Source organism: Malus domestica, chromosome 12, assembly GCF_042453785.1.
Source record: "Malus domestica chromosome 12, GDT2T_hap1".
In the NCBI taxonomy this organism is placed as follows: domain Eukaryota; kingdom Viridiplantae; phylum Streptophyta; class Magnoliopsida; order Rosales; family Rosaceae; genus Malus; species Malus domestica.
In genome coordinates this window covers 23,543,196-23,556,176 of record NC_091672.1, presented here as the reverse complement: position 1 = coordinate 23,556,176, position 12,981 = coordinate 23,543,196, and the positions used below count along the sequence as shown (strand labels likewise).

The window sequence follows — 12,981 nt, the reverse complement described above, 5'->3', positions numbered from 1 at the left end:
TAAGATGGTAAAAACTGCACGATGGTCCGTGCCCTTTTTTGGCTTTTGTAATAAATTGTTCACCCACTATAAAATTATAAACCAAGATTTATTATATTTGGCTGGTCCTGGGGGTGACATGTTAAAGGTGGTACTGGTAGGAAGAGTTTCATTTATCTACATCTTCAGTGGAATCCCTAAATACAACAATTATTATAAATATTTATAAAATAAATATAGTGACAAAATTAATTTCTAATGAATCGAAAAGTGAGTTCCTAAAGTATAGAGACTCAATAGATACATAGTGTATATACTCACATATACATATTTTATATGAACATAATTTTGAGTGGAAAACGAAGGCTACACTCTTGATTAAATCTTTTAATACTTTTAATGCTTTTAATTTTGAAAGTTTTAATGAAAAAAGTTTGGATCACTAGAATTTTTTTTTCGAGGAGCGGATAGACCATTTTCAAGATAAGTGGGCCCGATTGTACAAGAGGAGGATGCAATTCGACCTCCAAAGCATTTTTGCCACTGGCCTACGTATTTTAAGCCCTTCATCGGTTTCTTCTAGTCTTAGGGTTGGTGCGGGTCCTATCTTAGTGTTAGATGAACCACTTTGGAGATAAATAGACTCATTCATCTACTTTTTCTATCCCCTGGAAATTAAGGAAAGGTTGCTTATTTTCCTTTGGCCTCCAAGGGACCAACATCGGATTTTTCACTGGCAAAAAGATTAATTAATTCAAAACATATTCATTTATTTTATAGGAAAACCATATAATCTATCATCTATGAGATAGATGTATATTTTGTTGTTATTCGAAAAATAGTGTGCATTGTTTTGTTTTACTTTCAGAAAATAGTGTAGATTATTTTTCTGTAGTTCTAGAAATGGTGTGAGCTATTTTGATTCAATTTCATAAATAGTGTAGGTTTGTGGTAGTTTCAGAAATTTGTTTTCTTTTATAAATAGTGTGGATTGTTTTAGTTCATTTTTTTTTCCAGAAATAGTGTATAATTTTGTTGTAGTTCCAGAAATAATGTTGGTTATTTTGGTTCAATTTCACAAATAGTGTTGGTTATTTTGTTGTAGTTTGAAAAGTATTGTTTATTTTGCCCCTTCTAGAAATAGTGTTGGTTATTATGGTTTAGTTTTAGAAATAGTGTGAATTATTTTGTTGTGGTTCCAGAAATAATATGAGTTATTTTGGTTCAGTTTCAGAAATAATGTGGGTTATTTTGCTATAGTTTCAGAAATAGTGTGAGTTATTTTGTTTCAGTTTCAGAAATGGTGTGAATTATTTTGCTATTGTTTCAGAAATAGTGTTTATTTTGTTATCTTCCAGAAATAATGTGGGTAACATCCCACATCGCCCAGGGGAGTGATCCTTAAATGTATATTTTCATCCCTACCTAGCACGAGGCCTTTTGGGAGCTCACTGGTTTCAGGTTCCGTAGGAACTCCGAAGTTAAGCGAGAAGGTGGCCATAACACTCCCATGCTGGGTGACCAATTGGGAAATTGCTCGTGAGTTTCCAAAAACAAAACCGTGAGGGAATGGTAAGCCAAAAGCGGACAATATCGTGCTACGATGGTAGAGCGGGCCCAGGATGTGGTGGACCAGGGCCGGGATGTGACAAATGGTATCAGAGCCAATCCCTGGCCGTAAGTGTGTCGACGAGGACGTCGGGCCCCCTAAGGGGGGTGGATTGTAATATTCCACATTGCCTAGGGGAGTGATCCTTAAATGTATATTCTCATCTTTACCTAGCACGAGGCCTTTTGAGAGCTCACTAGCTTCGGGTTCCATAGGAACTCCAAAGTTAAGCGAGAAGGTGGTCAGAGCACTCCCATGATGGGTGACCTACTGGGGAGTTGCTCGTGAGCTCCCAAAAACAAAACCGTTAGGGAATGGTAAGCCCAAAGTGGACAATATCGTGCTACGGTGGTAGAGCGAGTCCGGGATGTGATGGACCCGGGCCGGTATGTGACAATGTGCGTAATTTTGATTTAATTTTCTGAAATAGTGTGGGTAATTTTTCTTTAGTTTCATAAATATTATCTCTTAAACTGAACATTGATTATTTCTAGAACTGAACACGGATACTATTAGTATTTCTTAAATTGAACACTACCTATTTCTAAAACAAAAACACAATTTCAGAGCACCTATAGATGCAACGCATAGAATTTCATTCAATGGTGTTACAAAAGTACTAGTGTAATTTTGCACAAACGCCAAATATGAACTACGGTTGCATATTATTGATTCTATTGCAAAAGAATATGTTTCAATTGCAAATTCTAATAGCTACAGGACACCATTTGTTCATCTCATGTTTTCTTGTGAAAATTGAATATTAAAAAAAATAAAAAATAAAAAATAAAAAGAAAAGAAAAGGCTGTCATAAATTGGCAGAACCCCATTATCATATTGCATAGCCATTTATTTCAATACTAATTTTTTAAATCCATGGACAAGTAAACAAGTTCATTCGCTGAAAATCGAAGCCCAAAAGGACAACCAATTCCTTTCCTATATGTATAAGTTTACAAATGAATCAAAACTCAATTCAAGCTATTGGAACTGGAACTGGCTCTATGTCGATTTCTGCGGGTGGAACTGGAAGATATTGTTCTTCCTTGGGGGTGTGGATGGTCAACAAATCAAGCAATGGAGTCATTAGTCCCTGCTTTCCCTTAGGATCCCAGTCGAGCATGATCTGCACCTTCATACCAAGCACACCCTGTCTAAGAAGAACGTGTACAGCAAATCTAATCAACCAAAGTAATTTATCGTCGTCGATTGAGTCCTCCAACTGCTTTCTTCTCTTTGGTTTTGCTTTTGCTGCCCATCTGATTTGGGCTTAGGAGTTTGGGATTTGGGGTTCGTGATCAGAACAGCAGAAGCAGCAATTGATTGAATTTCATGGAATCACGGGCGTTGTGGAACGCCAACTGAAGCGAATCAGCTTTTCTCCTCTAAGTCCAAGGGGACAGACATAAATAAACGGGCCAATAAAAGACGTTAGGGGGTAAAATCGGAATCTCAATAAATTACTTTGTTTGGGCCTGTTTTATTGAATTGATTTGATGTTGGGATTTATTCTAATCATTAAATAAAGTTATTACATGATTTTTTGTTAGAATTCAAATTTTGAAATCATTTTTATTAGTTTTTTTTTAATTTTATTGTTTTTAATTAATTAAAAAAAGGTATAAATAAAAATGTGCACCTAATCAAATTATCACATAAAATCATAAAAACTTCAAATTTAAGGATTCTACTATAAGGACTCTCCCATTGGAGGCAATATTCCTTTAGGGACACAAAGATTCCCTTTAAATCCTTAAATGAGTACTCAAAAGTGGTGGTGGAAGTTCTTAAGAGCAGCTCCACTGTATTCAATAGCCCGGTGGACCGGCTGTTGCTCCAACCCAATTGCCCTAGCTAACAGCTCCACCCCATGCATCAATCATATACATCAATTCCTAGCAAAGCTTCTTGAAATTTCAACTTTTAAGAAATTGTCTTCTGACATTTTTTGAAGCAAAATCATCAATTATATCATCATACTCCAAGTCTTCAATCTTATCATTTTCAATGCATAAGATTGCTAATCCATTTAGCCTATCTTGAGTCATAGTGGTCCGCAAGCAAGATTTTAATAATTTCAATTTTGAAAAACTTCTTTCTGCAGATGCCACGGTCACAGGTATAGTCAACAGTACACGATAAGCAATCAAGACATTAGGACACATGTCAGTTTCTTTTACAAAATTTGCTATTTCCATGGATGTCCAAGGGTTATTAGAGAGAAATGTTTCTTTAGGTAACATCATTTGCAACACTGTAATTCGGAACATAAGTCGGCTTCATCTACATCCATGGTATTTCCATATTTCAAATGTGCTTCAAGATTCATACAATTTTCTTTTAGTTGTTGATCATCCAATGAAATTAACTTCGATGCATCAAACAAGAAGCCAAAAATAGATTCAAAAGTCTTTAATTGTTCAAATCTGTGTTTCAGTTGAGAAAGAGCAATATCCACTATAACAAAAAAATAATATGTTCTAAATGATTCTTCAGCAGACTATTGTTCCCTCTCGTTACTATCAACTTCATCATGATGTCTTTTTCTAGGTCTATAATGTTTAGTTTGAAAAACATGGTCAATTTCTGAATCAAGTGCAATTTCTTTAGCATCACGCATGGCAGAAGCAAAACCAGTTTCTCTGTAGTTTTCAAAAAAGTTAACAAGTGCTTTCAATACCTTTACAGTAACATCAAGACGCATGTCTTCAGATTGTAATTTTATGCTCACCATGTTAATCTTCAACAAAATGTCATACCAAATAACCAAACTTAATACAAAATCAAAACTGGAAAGTTCTCCTGATGCTAAACATCTTGCATCCCTACTCAATTGGGGATTCTTAATAATTTCCATCAACGTAAACAAAGCATTTATAACTTAGGCTACTTGGGATTTAATTGCTTTAACACTTTCAATGTGACTTTCCCATCGAGTAGTTGACAATGACTTCAAAGTTAAATCATCAATATGTTCAAGCAAAATATTCCAACGCTTTGTAGAGTTGGAAAACACTGTATACATGCATTGACATGCTCCAAAAAAATATTTTGCTTTAAGACATGAACTTGCCATATCACAAACTATTAAATTAAAACAATGAGAACCACATGACATGTAAAAGGCTCTGGGATTTATGTCTAGCAATCTTTTCTGGACACCTTGGTGTTTCCCTTTCCTGTTAGATCCATTATTATAACCTTGTCCCCTCACATTATCAATATCAAGATCAAGAGACTTTAGGACATCTTGCAACTCATTAAAAAGTCCTTGTCCTGATGTATCTTCCACACGTAAAAACTCCATAAAATACTCCCTTATATTTATTGACCTACTTGACAAGTCAACACATCTCAAAATTAAATTCATTTGTTCTACATGACTTGCATCAGGAGTACAATCAAGTATGACATAAATTTTTTTTGCTTCTTTTACCTTTTTAATGATTGCGGTTTTGACTTTTGAAGCTAAAATAGTTATCAACTCATTTTGGATTTTATGGCTCAAATAGTGATGATGAATCGCTTTATTCCCAATGAGTTGAAAATGCTTTTGCATTATTGGATCAAACTCCGCAATCATTTTAAGTAAACCTAAGAAGTTGCTATTAGAGTCTTCATAAGGTCTTTCATTTGTTCAAATTACGTATGACAAGACATTTCACAACAACAATAATTCGGAGCATCACTTGTTTCCAATGATTTGTCTCTTTCTTGATTCGCATTTGAAATTCTTTATCAATTGTCTGATTTTTTTTGTCAATCTACTTTTCAACTCAACCCAAGTTCTCGAATTAATGAGATGCTCTTTACTCTTTTCATGTTGGTCAAGCTTCACACCAAGATGTTTCTAATCATTAATTTCATATTTTGCTAACTCACTTTTTGAGTCAATTGTTTTAAACAAGTTACAACAAAAGCAAAAGACTTTATCCAACTCTTTTGAGTACACGAGCCATTTTCTATCCATTTTCTATCATAAATTTTACCCGTTGGTAATTTTCGATCATAGTAGTGTGAGGAAAATTTTCTAGAGAGTTTGTCTTTACGATAAGTGAGATTAGTTTCTCGAATTGATTCATTTTCTACAAGTAAGTCTCTCAATTCTGTATTAAGACCATCCCAAACTCTTGGATCATAAATGTTTAAATGGAAAATAGGTTCAGGAGATTCAATATTTTTCTCTACACCAATATGATCATCATCAATATTTAAATCTACATCACCACCATTTTCATGGTCTTGAGACTCATCACCAACATTTTCTTCTAAATCACCACCATTTTCAGGATCATGAGACTCCCCAACAACATTTTGTGACTCTTCACCAATTTCATTTTCTCTCAAATTTTCAACTGACTTATTCTTTGTAGAGAGGAATTTATTAAGAGATCCTCTTAAACTTTGGGCAATTTCGTTATCCTTTGCCTTTTTTTTCCTTTTCATATTACTAGAGAGTTATTTCCTAAAATAATGGCTTCGATAATTTGTTTGTAAAAATTACTTACACATGATATAACAAAAATATCCTATCAAAATTATCATTTCAACACATATTATATATTATAAAAACACTAACACAAAGTTTAACATATTATAAAAATTGAACCCAAAAATTGGGTTTGAAATGAAATCAAATAATTAAATTAGTCAAGAATTCAATTCATCAACAACAATTCTATACATCAATTATCATATAATTCTATATCACTTGAAAAATTTTATATTAAATTATGAATTGATAATTCAAATTTTAAAAATTAATTTACCTCAAAACTCAAAGGGGTTGGTGGTGAGTGAATGCTCTTGCACTTGAGCAGCCAATGCCCAATGTTATGTGACTGCTGTTTGCCTGTGTGCAACAGCTTGCTGTTGAACTTTTGAAAAGGGAGTCAGGAACTAAGGAACGACAGGGAGGAAGTGGGGAACAAAAGGGGGTGGCCAGGGTAGGAATTAGGGTTGTAAGGTTATGGGAAATCGGGAAAGGGTTGTAAAATGGAGATCAAGTGATCCCTCTAATAGTCTAATGTCTGATTTTGTTTTGTTTTTTTGTTTGCTTTTTTTTTTTGCTGTAATTCCCAAAACCTGGACCTAGTGGTCCCAAAACTTGGGCCCTTTTTAAAACTTTCATGAGCTCTTGCCCTCCAGCCCTTATTTGGGCTTTGGACTTTTTTATTTTATTATATATATACCAAGTTATTTGGGGGTTTTTTTTTTGGTGCCCCTTTCAATTTGGGGCCCTGGACAGCTGCCCCTGTGGCGCTGGGCCTGGGTCGGCCCTGCCGAGAAAGTTATTTAAGAAGATAATGAGGGTGTGTGCGAGGAAGAAATAATCATGATAATAAAGAATTTGCCCATTTTTTGGGAGTTCTAGATAAGGTTTGCGCTTGATGAGCTTGGAATGACTAGATTTCTAAATCTTTAAAAAACAGTATGGGTTATACTCTACCAGCATCTTTATCCACATGTCTTAAATATTCAGAAATTCAATACTGAAGGAAGCAAATTTGAATGGAAAAGTTACAATTGATTTTGAGGTTGTGCCCACTTTTAAAAGATGTAAAAAGACGTAAATTTGTATTTTTATTTACATATTGCAGCAAAGAAGAATATTTTACATCCTGCTATTGGAGTTTTTGTTTCCGGTTGAGGCAACTTTCTTCCCCCAATCAATGGCTCAATGGAGTCAGGAAGTTGAATTTTCTCCCCTGCACGTTAAAAGTGTACTTTTAAATTACGCATATGAACAAGGGTCGTTAGAGTTTGTTAAATCAAATAATTTAATAACTCTTGTTCAAATGTGTAATTTAAACGTGCATTTTCGATGTACACACTAGAGAAAGCCTTGTGAGAGAGTGCCTATAATTTTCTTTGGGTAAAGTGCCAATTTAGTCCTTGAAATTAGGTCTATGAATATTGTTTGGTAAAATAAGTCCCTAAATTCATTAAAAATTGCTAATTTCATCCCTACTATTATATTCAAATTTATTTTATCCAATTTTTTGTTAACTTACGTCACTTGACACACTTTATAGTGTGATACTGTAATTTTCTCGCCTATAAACCCTTAACATTTCATATATGTTGCGAACCTATCATCTTAACTCCATACACTATTTCTTTATGAAAAATTACCAATCTACCCTCCAATGTGTATCACATACAAGTAACGTGACTTAAAATTTGACGGAAAATTGAATATAGTAGCTTTGAATATAATATTGGGGATGAAATTGACACATTTTTACAATTCAAGAACTGAATTTTCTGAAAAAAAAAAAAAAGTTTAGGGACCTAATTTTCACCAAGCTGATAATTCAGAAACTAAATAGACAGTTTACACATTTTCTTTAGATGGCTAAAAGAGCCTTCTGGGCCTACTATACACAAAGCCCATATGATATGAAATCTCGATAAAGCCCAGTACTAGCTTGCCGAAATGTTTGCCAGTATTGATCTCTATGTAATAGCCGTTTTTTGATCTCTTTTCTGCATTTGTCCGTGAGCAAGAATCTGAGCACTGTTCTTGGCTTATCTGTGTGAGGGTGGATTTGGAACCTGGGTTTGTTCTTGGCTCATCTTTACGCTATTAAATTTTGCCTCACCTCGACAATTCCTGGCTGTACATGTTCATAGGAAAAAGGCCCACCTACAACGTTTTTAATGACGGACTACAACTCCATAACTTTGTTAGCAAAGCACTGCCTGAACAAATATCCGAAGTTTTAGACCCGTTGTTTGTTGAAGGAGGGAAAGAGAGGATGAGGAATCAACTTGCAACGAGAATTGTATCGTGGGGCAGCTAAAAGATGTACCGAATCAAGACTGCCTGATTGAAATACTCAGAATCGGAGTTAGGAAACATTAAGGCGTGTTAGGAAACACGCAAAAGCTCAATTAAGACGTGTTAGGAAACATTAAGGTCTATCATTTATAAGACTTGTTTGGATGTGCTTTTAACATGATTGAAATCATTTTTAGAGAAAATGTTTTTTGGTTTCAAAAGCACTTAAAATGCTTTTCCAAATTTTATTTGCATATTTACTAAAGATTGATTCCAAAAATATTTTCACCAAAAACGCTTTCAGTTACTTTAAAAGTATATTCAAACGAGCTATCAGTTTGCATCACAACTTATCAGCTTGTCTCAAATAATTAATATGGCCAAGATATTTCTAGCTCATACGAGGCTACCATTTTGCTAAGGGTTTTATAATTTCCGTACACATAATGGACATTACTAGAAAATTGGCCAGCGTGTTGCTGCGGGTTCTTCATTCCTTAGTGCATTTTTAATTAGATTAATCTAAAAATTGTACATCTTAATTCAACCAATTCAAAAAAAAAAAAAAAAAAAACACACACACACACAGGCGAATACAGATAATTCAACATACTTTGAAACCATTAAGCATAGATACAAACTTGAGTTTCAAACCAATGCAAACCATAAAGCAAAGATACGAACCTGACTTTCAAACCAACTTATTAGCACATGGTGTTAATTAACTTTCCAGTAGGTTTATAAAGTTGTGAGATTAAGTAGTTCATTAGAATTTCTCACAAATTGTAATGAAAACTTCCTGTCGAAAATGAATGACTTCGACTTGAAAGCATAAAATGATTGACGTAGTTCAGGTGCAATCATGAAATGCTCTTAAACCAACCAAATTCCAAGCCCTGCGATTATGAAGAGACAAATATATATAGTGATAAAATATTGATTCAATCTTACATGATGTCACATACATTTATACAGATAATTTATTGCATACAGATAAAAGCTATATATAGATTGGAATAGGTAAAGAAACTTAGCCTGGTTTTGCACATTGCAATCGTCATCATCTTCTTCTTCTTAAGTTGAGATATGAGTCTCTAAGTGCACCCATTTTGTTGACAACCACATCCATACGCATCCGCTCTCCTGGTGATATTGCGGAGCACGAGATGCCTATTTGTATCACCGAATACAAGCATTCCTCCCGTCTTTTTGCTTTGTCCGGGCCGGGATCCTTGTATTTGGCCAGTGGTCTTTCCCGTATTTTATTCCCATATCCGTCGCCATCGTCATCTTCAACATCTTCGTCATCTGTTTCGAGGAGCAATGAGGGCTCAACTACTTCCTTGACATGGTCCGGCAATGCCATGGCGGTGAATTGGTGAATGCTTAGACCATCTTTGAAAATGTCATCGGTTGGCCTTTTTCCTGTGAACATTTCTAGCAACAGTATCCCGTAACTATAAACATCTCCTTGTGTGGAGACTTGTCCTCCCATCCCATACTCTGCCATTCAAAATAGTTCATGCTTAGAATTTATAGCATATTTGAAATTTCTTTAGTGCTAAAAGAATATAACAAATGAGGATCAAAGAAATCCATACCTGGAGGAATGTAGCCTGTGGAACCTTTTAGCCCTACTGACAAGGTTGTACCATTTGATGCCTCCAAGAGGAACTTTGCTAGGCCAAAGTCACCAACGTGAGCAACCATATCTTCATCAAGAAGAATATTGCTTGGCTTTAAATCACAATGAACAATGCATGTTTCACAATTGTGGTGTAGATAATCTAGTACAGAAGCGACATCAATGGCAATATTCAGTCTTTGGGTAAGGCTCAATCTCTTGTTTGGAGATTCTTCGTCATCCCTTGGATGCAGCCAAGGGTCCAGGCTTCCATTTTCCATGAACTCATAAACTAGACTTTTGAACTCATTACCTTGACTATCAATGCTCGAGCATGCAGTTATGATCTTGAGAAGATTGCGGTGCCTTACACTTCTTAAAGCTTTGCATTCATCAATGAAACTCTTGGAAGCTCCTTCTTGTTGAAGGTTTAACACCTTAACGGCAACTATGATGCCATTACCAGAGAGTACTCCCCTGTATACAGAACCAAAACTTCCCGAACCAATGAGATTTTCTGGAGAGAACCCATTGGTTGATTCAACGAGTTGTAAATAGGAGACACCTGATTTTGATTCTTCATTAGAACGTGAAGTTAAAGGTCTACCTCTTGACCTTTTCACCAATGCACAAGAAGCAATGAAACATGACAGAGTAATTATTAATGCAAGTGCACAAGTTAGAGGGATTATTACTTTCGGGGCAAGTAGTCCTTGAGATGAATGAGATTTTTTGCTGGTGCATACATGTAGACGTAATTCTCGGATGCCACCGCAGAGCTTATTATTTCCAAGAACCGAGAAACCACTCGCATTTGAAAATATCCCTTCTGTGGGCAATTCACCCTCAAATTCATTATAGGAAATATTGAGTTGCTTTAGAGCTCCAAGCTTACCTAAACATTCAGGAATCTGGCCAGATAAATTATTGCGTGAAATATCTATTTCTTCCAAGCCTCTTAAGTTGGCTAGAGATTGAGGAATTGTTCCTTCAAATTGGTTACCTTCCAAATGTAGGCTCACCAAACTAGTACAGCTGCCGAGGGTTATGGGGATTTCACCCGATAACTTGTTTCCTGATACATCTAGCTCCGAGAGATGTACCAACTCGCCCACTTCAGATGGTAGAGAACCAGTCAAAGAATTGTTCGACATGGACAAAGAAATTGATAGAGATGAAAGCCCGATAACCTCTTTAGGTATGGTGCCACTTAGCTGATTACTAGAAAGGTTAAGCATCAATAAGCTTTGGCAGTTCCCGAGACTCGGAGATATGCTTCCCTCAAACCTATTCCCCTCCATGAAGAGCCTTGTGACTGAAGTCAAGTTGCCTAGCGTGGACGGGATTGTCCCAGAGAATTGGTTAAGATTCAAATACAGCCCGTGCAACTTCTGAAGCTTACCGATCACATCAGGGACACTACCACCAAGATAGTTTTGTTCCATTCCTAGATTGATCAAGTTTACAAGATTCACAACCCGGGTAGGGAAGCTTCCATGTAATAAATTTCCCCCCATTGTAAAAATTCTCAGTTTTGTCGAAAGGTTGCCTATGGACTCTGGCAATTCCCCTCCAAAACGATTACGACTAAAACTTAACACCTCAAGATCAGTACAATTGGCCAGAAAACTGAGAGAACGCAGGTCACCTGTTTTCCCACTTCCCAGCCTATTGGCATCAAAGTTTAGTCTCACCAACCCTTTCAAAGTTCCAAAATTTTCAGCAGGGAATTTTCCCGTGAGGCCATTTTCGGCAAAATCAAGAAATCGAAGTTTAGAAGCATTTGACAAAGAAACAGGAATACTTCCGGTGAATTTGTTGACACCGCCAGCAAATAACTCAAGATTAGGAAGAGTAGTCCCCACATTTTGTGGGAGCTCTCCATGCAGCTGGTTGTTGGTAACATGAATTGAGTATATCGACGATATATTATAGATTGAAGAAGGAACCGTACCGGAAAGTTTGTTTGATGCAAGTTCGAAGCTTCCCAAGCTTGTCAACCGCCCGAGCGCATATGGTATGCTTCCTTCAAAATTGTTGTTATCAAGAGAGATTGCAGACATGGAAGAAAAGTTTCCTATCCAATCCGGAATTGTTCCGGTGAGATTGTTTTTACCAACCAAAAAATGGGCTAAATTCAACAACGAATTGAGTTGGTTCGGAATTGACCCAATCAGCTTATTTGAACCAACATTGAGCATTCTTAGCTGCGTGCAGTGAGATATATTAGCTGGAATTTTCCCGCCGAAAGAATTCGAAGTCAGGTTGAGATACTGCAAGCCTAGTAGACGTCCGATTTCTTGAGGAATTTCGCCGTGAAAGTTGTTGTCTATCAAGTTGATTCCATTAAGATAAGTAAGATTTCCGATTGAAGGCGGTACGGGGCCTACCAACTTTTGAGCTTCCAAGTTCAAGATCATGACTCTTTTGTTCGCATGGTTGCACGTAACGCCAACCCAACTGCACAAATCGACCGAATCATTCCATGAGTTCATGATATGGAGAGGATCTTCTGTTATTCTCCTCTTGAAGTCCAGCAGAGCGAGACGATCAGATTTGTTTCCGAATGTGGATTCCAGGCACGAGATCATGCATAAGAGAAAGAACCCGGGAAGGAATTTAAACAAAAAATTCGTACAGTAAGTATACGAAGGCTCCATTTTGTTGTAAATACTGAATCCTGAATACTGATTTCGTTTTCCATTGTAGTTTGTTTGTTGTATTCAGTGTTTAAAAGAGGAGTCAGCTTCTTCATTACTGGGTTCGTTGAGGAGATTTGACTTTCTTTGGGAAGCAACTAATGTGATCTAACGTTTATTTCCTATCAGCAGGCCCACCCACTGGAGAAATTCCTAGGCGTGGATGTTTGAACAACGTGGCCGTCCAACCACCCACAAAACACCCCTACGTGTATCTTGATCCATCCCTTTGTGTTTGGTCATATTTGCACGCGAAAGCTCAATTAAGGGCTGATTTGGTATTGCT

At 36.3% G+C, this 12,981-nt stretch overlaps 1 protein-coding gene across 1 annotated transcript; it reads right to left on the bottom strand.

The window, feature by feature from the left end:
• Positions 1 to 9,274: 9,274 nt before the first annotated feature.
• On the bottom strand, positions 9,275 to 12,723 carry LOC114819933 (probable LRR receptor-like serine/threonine-protein kinase At3g47570). Its single transcript, XM_070809745.1, has 2 exons — positions 9,974 to 12,723; positions 9,275 to 9,875 (listed from the first exon to the last, which is right to left on the bottom strand). Exons 1-2 carry the CDS (start codon positions 12,654 to 12,656, stop codon positions 9,433 to 9,435), a joined length of 3,126 nt encoding a protein of 1,041 aa, XP_070665846.1. The 5' UTR covers positions 12,657 to 12,723; the 3' UTR covers positions 9,275 to 9,432.
• Positions 12,724 to 12,981: the final 258 nt, after the last annotated feature.